This window comes from Phoca vitulina, unplaced genomic scaffold (genome assembly GCF_004348235.1).
Source record: "Phoca vitulina isolate PV1807 unplaced genomic scaffold, GSC_HSeal_1.0 scaffold71, whole genome shotgun sequence".
NCBI lineage: Eukaryota > Metazoa > Chordata > Mammalia > Carnivora > Phocidae > Phoca > Phoca vitulina.
The window spans coordinates 4,520,619-4,537,246 of NW_022589774.1; the positions used below are offsets into that span (position 1 = coordinate 4,520,619).

The 16,628-nt window shown below is 36.9% G+C and overlaps 1 protein-coding gene across 4 annotated transcripts in view; it reads left to right on the plus strand.

Moving 5' to 3' along the window:
* The window catches only part of RPS6KC1 (ribosomal protein S6 kinase C1), a 246,129-nt gene that overhangs the window by 18,157 nt on the left and 211,344 nt on the right, over window positions 1-16,628 (plus strand). For 3 of the 4 annotated variants that reach the window (XM_032393179.1, XM_032393177.1, XM_032393178.1), the window contains exons 3-4: window positions 4,504-4,624; window positions 15,878-15,993. In XM_032393179.1, coding sequence (XP_032249070.1) covers window positions 4,504-4,624; window positions 15,878-15,993 — 237 coding nt within the window. Of the gene's footprint in view, window positions 1-4,503; window positions 4,625-15,877; window positions 15,994-16,628 lie in introns of those variants that run through there. The other variant, XM_032393180.1, reaches the window with a different exon arrangement.

Genomic DNA, 16,628 nt, shown 5'->3' on the forward strand with positions numbered 1-16,628 from the left:
TATCCTTCAAAAATTCCCTCTAAATTTTTATTTATTAAGAGAAGCATGGGATGGGGCACCTCGGTGGCTTAGTCGGTTAAGCATCTGACTTTGGCTCAGGTCATGATCTCAGGGTCCTGGGATCGAACCCCACATCGGGCTCCCTGCTCAGCGGAGAGCCTGCTTCTCCCTCTTCCTCTGCTGCTCCCCCTGCTTGTGCTCTCTTTCTCTCTGTCAAATAAATAAATAAAATCTTAAAGAAAAAAAAGAGCAGCATGGGAAACTCAGGGGGACAGCAACAGTTAATGTGGCCTCTCATTCAGTAGATTCTCTAAAGCATGAACATCTGCAGAAGGGTAAAGAAAGAACTAGAGATGTTGTGCCCTCCCTCCCGTACCTTTTTCAAAAAGTAACCTATAACTCTGTTTCTCTATAGGTAGTAGATTTCGCTGGTGAAATTTGGGAAAAGGAGAAGAATTGAAATAGAACTTTCTATGTATCACGTCAGAAATCTGTTAAGTCATTTCATAAATAAAATAGTTTGATAAAAACCATTTGAAAACATTTAAAACGTGTCAAGGGAAAGAAAAGGCTCTTGAAAAGGGGAGAAAGAAAATCCGTAAGCAAGTATGGTAGTGGTGCTGGTTGCAAGAAAAGATGATTCAGCAATTTTAAAATACTATGTGAGAGGACAAATTGAATTGAGTGGTTTTGTTTATGGGATCTAAAGGTTTTTGCTATCATTAAGTGAAATTATCTGAAAAGAAAACATTTATGTAAAAATTATTTAAGGGAATGTTTGTAATGAAAGTTCAAAAGCTTTTACTAAATTCGTAGTGTATATATATGACTGTCACTGAATTAATATTTAACTGAGGAATTTTATGCAAAGTAACTTTAATGAATAAGAAATTTCTGCAGGGGTTTGTTCAATAGAATAGTAGTTGTTATACAGTTTTTTTTTTCCTAGTAGGAAACAATTACTAGAGAAAATAATTTTTGCATGCATCTTTTGGACTTTGTGTAGTCCATTTATAAACATCAGTACTGCTAATGTAGTGGAAATGTGCTTTTGTTCACTTTTCCCTTTTGAAGATTTCTAGAAATGTCCAAGGTTAAAAGGAGTACGAAGAAAAGGAGGCAGTAGATGGTACATTTTGTGATGCTTTGATTTCTTTCATTTTTTTTTTTTTTTTAAGATTTTATTTATTTATTTGACAGAGAGAGACACAGCGAGAGAGGGAACACAAGCAGGGGGAATGGGAGAGGGAGAAGCAGGCTTCCCGCTGAGCAGGGAGCCCGATGCGGGGCTCGATGTGGGGCTCGATCCCAGGACCCTGGGATCATGGCCTGAGCTGAAGGCAGACGCTTAAGCACTGAGCCACCCAGGTGCCCCGATTTCTTTCATTTCTTGAGGGTTTATATTTGCTCTTAGATATTTGGTTCTATAGTTCTAGTGTTGAGAATAAGGAGGATGTGAGAGAATAAATTAGGCATGATGAAAAAAAGAGTCTTACCTTGGAGGCTCTAATTCTTATTCTGACAGACTATATGCTAGTTTATAGACAGTGTTGTTATTATCATTATTGTGATTAAGTTACTAACTTTTTCCCCTTAAGTTACTCTGCCTTAAAAATGACCCTAATTAGAACAGAAATTTTATCTGCAGATTTGTGTCCATGAGCTACATACAGTCTTTTTTTTTTTTTTTAAAGATTTTATTTATTTATTTGAGAGAGAGAGAATGAGAGACAGAGAGCATGAGAGGGAAGAGGGTCAGAGGGAGAAGCAGACCCCCTGCCGAGCAGGGAGCCCGATGTGGGACTCGATCCCAGGACTCCAGGATCATGACCTGAGCCGAAGGCAGTCGCTTAACCAACTGAGCCACCCAGGCGCCCCATACAGTCTTTTGAATAGCTCTCGTTTCTAGTTTATAATGGCTTTAAGGATGGCATTTATCTTATGTAAGGTTATTTTCACAAGCCCATCACCCATTTCTGCCTTTGGCAGCGTGATACCAACACAATTTGATCTATTTTAAAAATATAAAAACAGCACTTTTTTTCCCCATGACAGAATTATTTTCATGTATTGAAATTAGAAATTACAGAGAAGCAAAAAATGTGAAAATTAAAATCACTTGTAACCTCACTGTCCTGAGACCATTTACTTTTCAAGTATTGGTTTGTCTTAGTTATTCATTCCTCTTGCTCTTTTACTGGGACTGTTGGTTCTTTACTATCAGCTTTTGTCTCATTCACTTCCATTTTAAAATAAAATCTTTTCTTCCATCCAGGTGGTCTGTCTCATGGCAAAACCAAGTTCTTAAATACCTACTTTGCACTTGGTTTCCTCTTCCTTCTGGCTGACCTCTCATCGTTAGGGTTCCTCATTGTTTTGTCCTCAGATTCCTCATCTTGTTAAAAATGCTGAGAAAGCTTTCCTGAGTGATTGCACACCTCTCTGCTGATAATTCCCAAATGAATACATCTTGCTTAGTTCTCTCTCTTGAACTCCATACCTGTGCCAAATATGTCTAAAATTGAACTTTGTTCTTATCTTAAAAGTTTCCTCTCCGCTTTTCTTCACCTTAGAGAATGGCACCACTATTTATCCAGTTGCAAAAGCCCAGATTCTAGTGATTATATTTGGCATCTCACTCTCATTTTAAAAACGTCATCCCCAGTCCCTTCTCTCTCTCTTTATTTTTGTTGGTCTAATCACTACTTGCCTTCAGTATTCCTAAGATAATACCTTCCGTAGGTGCTCCTTTCTTAATACCCTTGGGCTTCCCTTGTTCGCATTTATCACACCGTCTTTTGACTTAGTTATTGTGTTGGCTTCCTGCTGCCCACCAAGACCGGAAGTCTTTGAAGGCAGGGTCTGTGTTTCTCATTTCTTCATCCTTTGTGCTAACACAGAGCCTAGCACAGAGTAGGGACATGAAAATACTTGTTTTGGTGACTATTTTTGTTGTTGAGTAAATGAATAAAAGGAAACATCAGAAGGAAGCAGTTTAAATTAATTCATATGATAATTTGACTAGTCTCCCAGGATTATAACTATAGTAAAAACAAGAAACTCATCATGGTAGAATTTTTTGATAGTATGATAAAGTTTAGTTAAGAATTTCTTACATCCAGAGAGTAAAGTTTTTGACAAGAGTCTCTTAAATCTCACTTGATTACCTTCTTGGCCTAAGATTTGCTTATTACTAGTATTACATTCTATTGAGTTTGTTAGAAGTGAGGTAATTAGGTTTTTTTTTTTTTTTTTAGAAGCAAAGACCCTAGTATACCAGGTAATGGAATTTAAAACTCAGTTTTATCCTATTTTTTGGAGACTGAGGGGCTGAATCAATGATATCAAAGTCATGTCAAATCTGTTTTCTTTATAAAGGTTTTTTTTTTTTCTAATTTAATCTGAATAAAGTTAAACAGTAATTCAAATTAATGGAGGTAAACCTCTATGTGTTATATAATCTAGATGACTGTTATTTTCTGTTTTGAACTATACTAGTTCTAATGGTATTCTGTTCAGGATTCATCTTGCCTTAAATCCTTATTTACTACTTTAAACTGAGATTTGTGAAATAAGATTTATGAAATGTAAAAGTTAAGGTTACTTGCTACACAACCATTTCTTCAGTGTTATTTAGTTTATCCTTTAGGCAAATGCTGTGTAGTTACTTTATGTTTAAAAATTGTTTAGGGGGCACTTGGATGGCTCACTTGGTTAAGCATCTGACTCTTGATTTCAGCTCAGGTCATGATCTCAGGGTCGTGAGATCAGGCCCTGTGTAAGGCTCTGTGCTCAGAGTGGTCTGCTTGAGATTCTCTCTCCTCCCCCCCAACACGTGTGCTCTCTCTCTCAATAAATAAATAAATAAATCTTTTAAAAAAATTGTCTAAATTAGGTGGCTTAGTTGGTTAAGCCTGAGACTCTTGATTTCAGCTCAGGTCATGATCTCAGGGTTGTAAGATTGAGCCCTGCTTTGGGCTCTGTGCTGAGCATGGAGCCTGCTTGGGATTCTCTGTCTCTCTCCTCCTCTCCCTCTCTGTGTCCCCCACCCCTGGGCTTGTGCGTGCTGTGCACTCTCTTTTTCTCTCAAAAAAATTGTCTCACTATTTTGTGTTTATAAACACGCTCTTTCTGAGACAGAATATGTATTTTGATATCTAGCTCATTTCCAGGCTAATAGTAATTGAGTTTTGAAGAGGTTAAGTGACATTTTAGGTGGTATAGACCTTCTTTGTACCAGGTTGAATATTTTCCTAAGAAAACAGTACTTGTGTAAAATGAAATTTAAAAACCAAAACAGAAAAGTTAAAGAGTTGCTGCTATATATTTTTAAATCAAATATTATTTAATCTCAGACAGTTAACCATATTGGTTAGAACATATATTTGTTTGCCTTTGCATGACAATTTTGGGCACTTCCATGAAAAGATTTTTTGTTGTTTAGATATATGAACCTACATAGTGTCACTGTGAGAGATACATTTGATTTTTCTTTTTCTTTAGATAATCGTATGGAAGAGATACAGTGACTTTAAGAAACTACACAAAGAACTATGGCAAATTCACAAAAACTTATTCCGACATTCAGAATTGTTTCCTCCATTTGCTAAAGGAATAGTGTTTGGTAAGTGATTATTTTGAAATTGTGATTTTAAAAAGTGATGATTGGCTAATTGTGTGTGTATGCTGAACCCTGGAATACTGTATGATGAAGTCAGAAGCCCTTAGTAAGATGACTCGTATCAGGCAGCAAGCACTTGTTGTTTTTTCATGTTCCTGGTGTAGGCTCGTTAACTCTGATGCATTTACTCTTCCCTTTTGTGAAACAACAGCACACCAACTTCAATTCCAGCCAGTCAAGCAAATAAAAAAAACAAAACAAAACAAAACATGTAGGAACATAAGAAGAGATGATATTGAATTATTCTTATAGTTCTGAAATTTGGGGATTTTTAAAAGTTTATACTTCATACATTTTTTCTAATACCTTCCTTAAAATGTGAATGGTTATGATTTGAGGCACCCGGCCAGGCCAGATACAGATATTTTGAGGTGGTGGCTCTGGATATGTTATTGATTAACGACTATTAGATTCATGGCTTCGCAAAATTTTAACAGCAAACTGAGGCACAGAGCTTCCTAGTACCCTGCTCTTGTTGCTCTGTGCTGCCTGAGGTGTGTGTGTGGGGGGGGTACGTCACCCTCTAGCAGGTTGTGGTGCCAGTTCCTGTCTGCAGCTCCCTGCTTACCAGTCCCAGCCTGCAGGTTCCTGTCCATCAGCTTTGGCTTTCCTACCATAGAACAGCTCTGACTGGGGTAACCCCGCTAACTTCTCGCATTCTGTGTGCCCAAGCCACACTGCATGCCTGTCTGCCAGCCTTGGTCTGCCTTTACCCCAGAAAGTTGTTTCCTGTGGCTTTCTTAACACAGACATTGTGTACCCTAGGCCCTGTGTTACCTTGCTTGGGAGTGGGCTCCCAGCACTGTGATTCTCTCTTGTTGCTCGCCCACTAGTCTGGTCCCATGTGAACTCTGGAGGGGTCTTTCTCGATTTCCTGGCAACTGTGGACTGGCTCTGGCCTAGGGAACCCAGCTAACTTCTCCCCCATTCAGTGGATACAAACACATCTTCTCCAGGAAGATCCCAATCCCAACTTTGGGCAAGGGGTTCCCCCTTCCAGGTTGTTCCTTCCTTTGGTACTTTCCTTTACCCCGGGGTAGTCTTTAGAATTAATAAGTTAACTGTTGTTTAATAGTCTTTATTTATATTAAGCTTTCCTTTTTCAAATTACTATGTGGATTTGGTCTCTGGACCGAGCCCTACTGATGCTCTCTTTGGTTGAGGAAGACTTTTGGATGATTTGAAATTATCCAATCTCCACCTGCTTGTAGTTTATGTGGAATAGTGATTTCTTCAGGCTGATTGCAGGACCACAGAACTCACTGAGCTTTACACCTTTCTTAGGATATTTTGCATGTTTTACAAATCCTTGAGATCTGGGGACAAGAAACAGATACATAATAGTATAGTAACATCAGTGGCATTTATGACAGAATGAAGTGTGGCCATCAAAAGCTTGTTGCTACAATTCTTTAATTTTAACAAATACTTAATATTAACAATTTATGATATATAGTGATGTCTTGAAATATAAGTAATGTCAAGAGGTATCTTGGGTTCATAATTACAAAGGAAAGTATTTGTATTTCCTTAGGTGAAAAGCAATGTGGGCAACAGGTCAGTAGCAATAGAACCATTATTTTGATGGTACCATCAATTAATTTTGTTCCCCTATGAAGCATTAGGGGATCCATAAACTCTTGTAAATCTTTGGTCGCTTTTGGCCTTTGAGCTCAGACATTCCATGGTATTCACGTTTCTGATGCCTTCTGTTCATTGTTATTAGCCAGTATCTATGGTTCCTTACCTTTTTCCTTGATACTTTTTCTGATTAAAGTTGTAGTTGCTTTTTGCCATTGAACTACTACCTTTTCTGATCATGGTTCTGCTGCTGTTAATAGAGTCTTCTTCGATTAATACCAGTCCAGCTGTAATTATCTGGAAATTTTATAGGTACACTTAATTCAAGAAACATTTTAAAAATAGGCATTATGGATATGATGATTCAGCCTCTGTCTTCTGAGAAACTTAGCTGAAGTGAGCATCATGATCTAGAAGTTCTGAAAGGGAAGTGCTTTAGGATGTGACATCCTTACTGTCAAGTTTTTAAGTTTTGTGGCACTCTACTTTTTTTTTTTTGAGATTTTTTTAAATTGAATATAGTTGACGTATAGTATGATAGGAGTTTCAGGCGTACAACACAGTGATTAAACATTTACATAGATTATGAAATCAATACAGTGAGGCTAGTTACCATCTGTCACCATACAAAGTTATTACATTATTATTGACTGTATTCCCTATGTTATACTTTACATCCCTGTGACTTACTTATTTTATAACTGGAAGTTTGTATCTCTTTATCCCCTTCACCCTGACCTCCTTCCCCTCTGGCAAGCACCATTTTGTTCTCTGTATCTATGAATCTCTTTCTGTTTTGTCTGTTCATTTGTTTCGTGTTTTTTAGGTTCCACATATAAGTGAAATCGTACTGTATTTGTCTTTCTCTGACTTATTTCACTTACCATAATACCCTTTGGGTCCATCCGTGTTGTCACAAATAACAAGTTTTCATTCTTTTTTATGGCTGAATAATAGACTGTTGTGCATGTGTATGTGTATATACCACATCTTTATCAGTTCATCTATTGATAGACACTTAGGTGGCTTCCATATCTTGGCTATTGTAAATAATATTGAAATAAACATAGGGATGCATATATCTTTTTAAATTAGTGGTTTCATTTTCTTCAGATAAATACCTAGAAGTGGAATTGCTGGATCTTATGGTAGTTCTGTTTTTTTTTTTTAAAGATTTTATTTATTTGACAGAGCACAAGCAGAGGGAGAGAGAGGGAGAAGCAGGCTCCCTGCTGAGCAAGGGGCCTGATGTGGGACTCGATCCCAGGACCCTGGGATCATGGCCCTGGGCTGAAGGCAGCCGCTTAACCGACTGAGCCACCCAGGTGTCCCTGGTAGTTCTGTTTTTGATGTTTTGGAGAACCCCCATTCTGTTTTCCACAGTGATTGCACCAATTTACATTTGCACCAAAAGTTGCAAGAGGATTCCCTTTCCTCTAAATCCTTGCCAACACTTGTTATTTCTTATCTCTTTGAGCCTACTCATTCTGACAGATGTGGGGTGATATCTCATTGTGGTTTTGATTTGCAATTCCCTAATAATTAGTGATGTTGAGCATCTTTTCATGTGTCTGTTGGCCATCTGTACGTCTTCCTTGGAAATAGGCTTATTCAGATCCTCTACCCACTTTTTAATTGGATTGTTTGTTTTTTTGGTGTTGAGTTGTATGAGTTCTTTCTCTCTTTCGGATGTTAACCCCAGTGACACTCTATTTTAATTATAAAGATGCAAATAATTAAAATTCACCAATCTGAGGAGTTTTTTTTTTTTTTAAAGATTTTATTTATTAGCGTGCGCATGAGGGCGGGGGTGGGGGGAGAAGCAGAGGGAGAGAGAGAAGCAGACTCCCCGTTGAGTAGGGAGCCTGATGCAGGGCTTGATCCCAGGACCCTGAAATCAGGACCTGAGCCAAAGGCAGATGCTTAACCAACGGTGCCCCTAATCTGAGGAATTTTAAGAATCATGCTTCTAAATGCACACCAAAAGGTGTTCTTTTATATTCTAAAAATAAGAGACCTCCCTCATACTTAACTGTCTTTTCCTCCCCCTTTCTTTCTTAGTCCTTAACACGACTTTGTGATTAGAGACTGCTTTTTATTCTTACTTATGGGTGTATCTTCAGCATGTAGGACCATGCCCAACATATAAATGCTTAAAAAATAAGTTGAACAAAAAGAAAGAATGAGTTAAAATTTAAGAGACAAAGTAGTTATAGGCAATGATATCATTGAAAGTCAATCTCAAGGCAAAAATTAAAAAGTTTGATTTTACTTAGTATGGGGATATAGATGCACAACAGGAAGAGTATAAATTTGCACAGGTTTTGGAGGTCAATTTAAAATATACCTTTTCCTTAAAAAAAATGCCTTTTCCTAACAATTCTGTTTTTAGTAAATTTTACTACACATCTATTCTCACATCTGCATAGGAAATATTTATCAATGATTATTAGACATTTTAGTCTCAGAAGTCTCCTTTACACTCTTAAATATTATTGAGCATCTCAAAGAACTATTGCTGTAGTTGTACCTTTTAACATTTACCATATTTGAAATTTAAAAATAATATTGTATTAAATAAAAAAAAGTATATTACATATTAACATTTCTATGAAAAATAATTGTAAGAAGAGTGGTTTTAATTTACATTTGTGAATCTCTAATGCTGGGATTAAGAGAAAACAGCTAGATTTTCATATCTGCTTGTGGATCCAATCTGTGGTGATAGATTGTTTTGATTGAAGTATATGAAGAAAATTCAGTATTATAGAGATGATGTAGGGAAGAGTATTTTAATAGCTTTTCAGACAATTGAAGATAATCATCTTTGATACACCAAAACTTAGTAAGTGATAATTTCTTAAAAGTTTAGTTGCATTATGGAATCCGAAATCTTATCAACAAAGCTTTGGTACTTTGTTTTATTAAAATTCATTAGTCTTGGGGCGCCTGGGTGGCTCAGTTGGTTAAGTGGCTGCCTTCGGCTCAGGTCATGATCCCAGAGCCCCGCATCGGGCTCCCTGCTCATCGGAGAGCCTTCTTCTCCCTCTCCCTCTGCCTGCCACTCTGCCTACTTGTGCTCTCTATCTCTCTATCAAATAAATAAATAAAATCTTTAAAAAAAAAAAATAAATAAAATTCATTAGCCTGTCTTAAATTTGAATGGATTTTTTTTTTACGTATGCATGAGCTTATAACATCATGCATTGGTCATGTGAAAAATATTCATTCCCCAAGTTATGCAGATCTTGCATATGTTGACCTATTTCATTATATAATATCAAAAAATGGTAAATATCATCACAGATCTCTAAAGGAGGTATTTTAAGTATTGGGAAGCTGTCAAGCTCACAGCGACTTGATGGCTTGAATTTCATTGCTGACAACAATGCAATGGGTAGTTTTCCTTGAATTGTTGGGCTCACTTTGTTTATGGTTTTTTTTTTTTTTTTTTGAGTAAGTTTCTGCCAGATATTCAAATCTGAATGGTTATAGTTTTTTCCCACAGACTTTTGAAAAGAAATGGTCTCAAGGGTCAAAATTTAATAAAGTTAATAATTTTTATTGCTTCATCAAAGACATTCTGAAGTGAAACAGACATTTGAAATTTTTTTTTAATATGAGTGAATGGCAGTCAGAAATATGGTGATTACTAGTAAGTATAGTTTGGTGCCATTGTCTTGATTCATGCTAAGAGGTTTGCACTTTTACTGCCATTGCTTTTAGGTGATCAGTGCAGGTGTCAATGCAGTGGAAAATGCAACTACTGTCTTAGTATTATTATGAAAATGGTTTTGACCTTGTTGATCCCTTGCAAGGCCCTCGGGGACCCTCAGCAGTCTGCAGATCACATTTTGAGAATGCATACACAAACAAATGTGTGCACACATGTGTACATACATATGGGTGTTCTTTGCAGCATTTTCAATAGAAGAAAACTGAACAGAAACTGAATTTTCTCATTATTTGATTGCATAGATACGCCATAATTTAGCCAATTAATAGAATTCTTTAGCTCTTTGAAATATACTGGTGTGGTAAGATCTCCAAGCTATATTTTTAAGACACAAGAACAAATGTTGCACAGCAATATGTTTAGTAAGCTCACATCTGTGTTTGAGTAGACATACATAATTGTGTGAAGATATACCCACACACATTTGTATAATGTATGTACCTTCTCTGGGTGCAGGAGGAGGGATGTTTTTACTTTTTATTTTATACCTTCTGTACTATGGAATTTAACTGTGTCCATGTATCTTTAACTTTAATATTGGGAGATACACAACCCAGCTTCTTAAACAGTAAGCTTGTCACTGGGTGAAAGGGAGTGGTTTCTAAATTGGTTGAGATTTGTAGCTATTATTGCTATTGCTAATGGATTATCTTCAACTTTTTTCCACATCCTTACATATAATAGAATGAAAGTTTCTTATTAATCTTGATAAGTAAGCAGTTTATCTCTCTCAGTAAATGGTACAGTCCATTTGTAATACTTGATAAGTGCAGTGAACCCTGCAGGCTGCAGCTGTGCTTGTGTGGAGGGACTTGATGGTTCATCATCTATCTTTTTACCTGCTCTCACATTTTTAGTATATGAACCTCAGCAGCAAAAGAGAATCCTATTGTAATTGACACAACCATCAAAAATGTAGTTACTAGTCTAGTGGGGTAGTGAAAAGAACATGCCTTTTGGAATCTGATGGCTTTAGGCCCAAATCCTCTATCTGTGATTTACTAGCAGTGTGATCTTGTACAAATTAACATCTGAGTCTGTTTTCTTATTGTTAAGATATGGATAATACCTTCCTGTTCTCTGGATTACATCTGCAGTGTGTCTGTCTCAGTGCTTAGCACATACCCGCTACCATCAGCTATCCTCTGTTGCTCAGTTACCGCTAAGGTAACCATACTCTTGTGTCTCCGAATTCAGCGTTGCACTGCTCCACTGTGAATTTTCTTGTTAGCCTTGCAGACTTTTCAAATGTCTCCTCTTCTAGGAGGTTTTCTCTGTTTCCTTTAGGCTGAGTTCGTTGTTTTCCCCTTCAGTTTTACATCTTACCAGTAGAGCACCTAACTTATGTTTTTCCAGTTTTTTTTTTTAATTTGCAAAATTTTTAAGTTTACAGAAAAACACCACAAAAGAATAGTGTGGTAAATACTTTTATATCTTTGGCCCAGTTTCATTGATTGTTAACAATTTGCTGGATTTTTTATAACTCTCTATGTATCTCTCATTTTCTTTCTGAACCATTTGAGAATAAGTTGCAGATATTGTGACACTTCACTCCTGTGCTTCATATTTTCCCTATAATTACAATTCCATATCACTCTCAAGAAATTTAACCCTGATAAAATAATATTATCAAATATGCAGTCCATATTCATATTTCCTCAGTAGTTCTAAAAATGTCCTTTTTAGTTTGTTTTTGGATCTAGGATCATGCCTCTAGGTTAATCTAGAGTATTCCTTATGCATTTTTTGTCTTTCATGACAATGACGTTTTTAAAGTGTATAAGACAGTTTTGTAGGATTCAAAGTCTCCACCTGTCTGATTGCTTTTTCAGGATTAGATCATTGTTTTGTTTGTTTTGTTAGATCTATTATCACACTTTGCTTTCCTATGAGAAAGAGAAAAGCAGTTCCTGATAGCTAAGAAAGAACTGGCCTCGCACTACCTATTCGTTAGACCTTGGTGTTTCCTAGAGTTGGCCTGGCATTCACGTGTAGGCTGTATTATTCTCCTGTTGAACGTAAGCAGTTTCACAGAACAGGAACATTAGACAAGGCCACTCTGTGTCCTTGGATCAAAACAAAAACAAGACCACTCTGGAATCATGTCTGAGCACAGACAAAAACATGAATGTTGTTAAAGTCACAAAAATGATCAAGCATATCTTCATCTTGGCCACCGTGAGTGACTGCCACTTCTTTATATAAATCACAGCCTTAGCCTCTCTTCATTCATCTTGCCTCATGGTAAGATTTATTAAAATTGTAGCATCATAGAATTAGATAGAATTCATAGAACCATAGAATTATCCCTACAACAGCATCAGAACCAGGGCAAAGCCCCCATTTCTTTAAACCTTTCCCCAAAGTACCTAACACAAGCCAAATCCTGTAAGTTCATTCTCACACCCTCTTAGTGAAATGCCCCAGGGTTCCCAATAATGTACATTTTCCCTAGCTGCAAGGAGTAATAAATCTAACTTGTTCGTTTAGAGGTATGTTCTTGGTGCTGTTGACTGGAAAGAATTCACACCCGAAAACTTTGGCCTCTCTTTGTTTTTACTCTGAATGAATTTTTGCTTCAATTAAGAATCAGCATCAAGCTTTTCTAGCTAGTTTCTTACTGGTCAAGGGCAACTTTTAGTTCCATATAGCCAGTTTTTGATCATTGACATTCGAATTTTAAAAAAGCTGTAAGCTCTGATATCTGGGTGTTCTACATTAAAAAAAAAAAAAAAAAAATCCCAAAGGCAGCTTAATAAATCAGAGAGAGAGAGACTTTATTTCCAATGATTTATCAGCTTAATTAGAATGCTTGAATTTAATTTTTCCTCCCACAGCTTTTAATAAAGAAAATATTGTTGGGTCATTGGGGGTGAGGGGCTGGCTTATATATAGTATAGATACATACACACAAATAATATAGTATATAATATGTAATGCTGTACAATAAATCTTACGAAAAATATGTTTTGCATTTTCTATTGTAAATCAGCTATAATTTTTACTCTGTTCACAGGAAAATAAACATTGACCCTGTGAATGGAAACTTAAAGCAGTGATAAAGAAGTTCCTATTTATGATTTCTCAGTGTTGCTGCTTTTGAGCAAGGTTTAGGTGCTACTAAAGGACTAGCAACTGTAGAATAGCCACTAGGATGTTGACTACAATTAGGATGACTGTTGAATCTTGCAGGCACTGGAATTAAATTTTGTTTAAAGGATAAACATATTGGACTATAATCATAAGTACCAGTGTATACTTAATTTCTTATTTAGACAAGAGAAGGAATAATGGACATTAGCTGTCCTTTTAACCTGTTTGGCCAGTGGATTTTTCCCAAGACTGAATAACTTAGATTGTTGTCCAGAAAATTTGCTTTACAGGTAGGGGCGCTTGGAAGTTTGTTTCCAGATAATATGTTGATAGGTAAGCTAGCACATCATTTTAGATTCTCATCGGGAGAATTGAGTTAAATTGAATTGTTACGTATGAACTGGGAAATAATAGAAAAACAGAACACAGAAACATCGAATAGTGTAATGGTATTAGGGTTGGTTTCTTGTGATAAACCTTAAAACCAGATAGAAGTCGATTTCTTTCTCATGGTGTCAGATCTGAAGGTAGCTCCAGGCAGGGCAGCTCCACAGTGATCAGGAATCCAAGCTCCTGTCTTGTTGCTCTGTCATTTTAACCTCCCACGTCACAGTCCTTCCTGGAACGGGACAAGGAGAAAGAAGGAAAGGCTATCTCTCTCTCTTTTTTTTTTTTAAAGAGCTTTTATTTATTTATTTATTTGAGAGAGAGAGATAGTGACAGAGATAGCGAGAGAGAGCACAAGCGGGGAGGAGAGGGAGAAGCAGGCTCCTGCTGACTGAGCAGGGAGCCTCACGTGGGGCTCCATCCCAGGACCCTGGGATCATGACCTGAGCCGAAGGCAGATGCTTAACCAACTAAGCCACCCAGGTGCCCCAAAAAGGCTATCTCTTAAAGAGATTTCTAGGAAGCTACAATATAACTTTTGTTTTTATGTTTTTGGCAAGAACGTAGTCCATGTCCACATGTAACTGCAAGGCAAGCTGGGAATGTAGTGTTTTTTTTCTCTGGGTTGCCTTGTCCACAGTTAGAAATTGGGCATTATTTTACTAAGGAAGAAGGTGAAAACAGACAGTGGGCTAGCAACTGGCAGCTTGTTACATATAAATAAAGCAGTGTCCTGAATGTTAGGGATCCTCTAATTGACTGCCTCTGGCCTGTTAACCTTTACTGGGCCCCAGGCACTTTGATGATGCTGGTAAAAGTTACAGACTTGTTCCCTAGAAAAAGGTACCTGTGGACACATGCATGGAATTTTGTAGGACTGTTGTCTCTGGAACCCATCCATTAAGCCGAGTAGGTTGTTTATGGACCACTGTTAAGATTTTTTATTAATGAAAGATGGCTATTTTCTAAGAATGTTCCACTGTTAAGACTGTTCTTTTTGAAAATTTTTCTAAATTTCCACCATTCACTCTTATAGTTAGGTATGAATTAATTAGCATGCTCTGTATGCTAGACACGGTAATGACACTTGAACATTCAAAGGCATCATGATTAATTTATTAAGTGTTAACTATGTGCCTGTCATGGAACTGGGAGTCTTAAGTACATTGTTCATTTTCTCCATTTTACAAATGAAGAAATTACCTAACATTTCATAGCTGGTGAATGATAGAGCTAGGATTTACACCAGGTCTAACTCTAAAACCATTTCTTTTAGTTTTCATGAAGTAGGTACTTCACCATAAGCATGAGACACATTGAGCTGAGAGTTTTTAGTGGTTCAGTTTCGAATTCTTGTTCTGGGTTATATAACTAGGAATCTCTTTGTGCCTCAGTTTTCTGTTGACATTTTGCAAAGCCGCTTAAAATGTTTATGGGATGATGCTCCTCTTTTGATTTTGCATTTTTGAAGCCTGGATTGCAGTCGGTGTGCTACATGGCATGAGACAAATGCCAACCAGGAATCTGATCTAAGAGGAGTACAAAATGATCGTATTTTAAAATGTCTTATAAGGGGGCGCCTGGGTGGCTCAGTTGTTAAGCGTCTGCCTTCAGCTCAGGTCATGATCCCAGGGTCCTGGGATTGAGCCCCGCATCGGGCTCCCTGCTCAGCGGGAAGCCTGCTTCTCCCTCTGCCACTCCCCCTGCTTGTGTTCCTGCTCTCGCTATCTCTGTCTCTGTCAAATAAATAAATAAAATCTTAAAAAAAAAAAAAAAGTCTTATCAGCATTCAAATTGTATATAGCATTAAAAAAATTCTATGAAAACCACCTTTCGATCACCTTGTAAATCAGAGCTCGCTGGTGCTTTGTGCACCATCTTTTTTCTCACACGCATGCTGTCACGTACGCTGACAGCGGCACATGTGGAGTTTGGCTTCAAAGCTTTTTTGCTTCAAGCTGAGGTTTTTGACCCCACTGATATACAGATGTTCTCATAATTTCCTCTCTTCAGCTCCTTTATAAATCAAAAAGAGTGGGAAAGGGAAAATTATATGAGTAATTACAGTATTAAATTACTATGGAAAACCATTTGAGTTCTTTAGAATTCTCTTTTTAGCTTGAGTTTCAAATCACCAGCTTCTTAAATGTTAACGTTTCTTACACAGACAGGCCTTCGAGTAGGGCTGCACCATTGATTTATCAGTTCACACCTCTGTCTCTTGTATCAGAAACACTATTGTCTTTTTTGGGGGAGAGTACGCTGATTCCGATAGTGCAGACTTGACTTTAGAGGACTGTGTAGTAAGGCAGTGATAGGCCTGCTGCTGCTTTCTGAGCTGTGAACGTAAACTCCCATAAACCTTCCTTCCTTAAGTCTTGGTTCTTATTTGATTCTAGGACGATTTGATGAAACTGTTATTGAAGAGAGAAGACAGTGTGCTGAAGATTTGCTACAGTTCTCTGCCAATATCCCTGTTCTTTATAACAGTAAACAACTTGAAGATTTTTTCAAGGTTTGATAGTCTTTCTGAAATATTTTGTACTTCATTAAATATTTTTGTTTTCTAATTTGTAGTAAAGCGGGATTCAAGTTGTTTTATTTTTTAACAGAAAATGTCATTTACGATTGAATTTCATTATTCACTAAAATAAGTAGAAGTTGGTTGCTAAACAACAATGTCTTTGACATATCTTCTGTTTTTAGTGTAGAAATGTTTAAGATTTTTGATTCATAGTTTTTAAAAAGTTGATGCCAAAGGCTTAGGATTATCTTGTTCACTCCATCATAATTGAAGTACATTAGAAAAAATTTAAGTATCATGAAATTTTAGTTGTTGCCTTCACTTTTTGAGGTGTCTTTCAGTGGTAGACTTTTTGGGATAGAAACCATTCTAAGTTCATATTCACTTTGTTATAATTGTACTAATTTGTGTAAGAGATAGAGCAAAAATAATCACTATATAATTTTAGAGAGGTAGGCTAGTACAAATTATGTGACCAGAATCATTGGATATTAATGTTTTCTGTTCCTTTTTTTTTTTTTTTAAAGATTTTTATTTATTTATTTGAAAGAGAGAGACACAGAGAGAGAGGGAACACAAGCAGGGGGAGTGGGAGAAGGAGAAGCAGGCTTCCTGCGGAGCAGGGA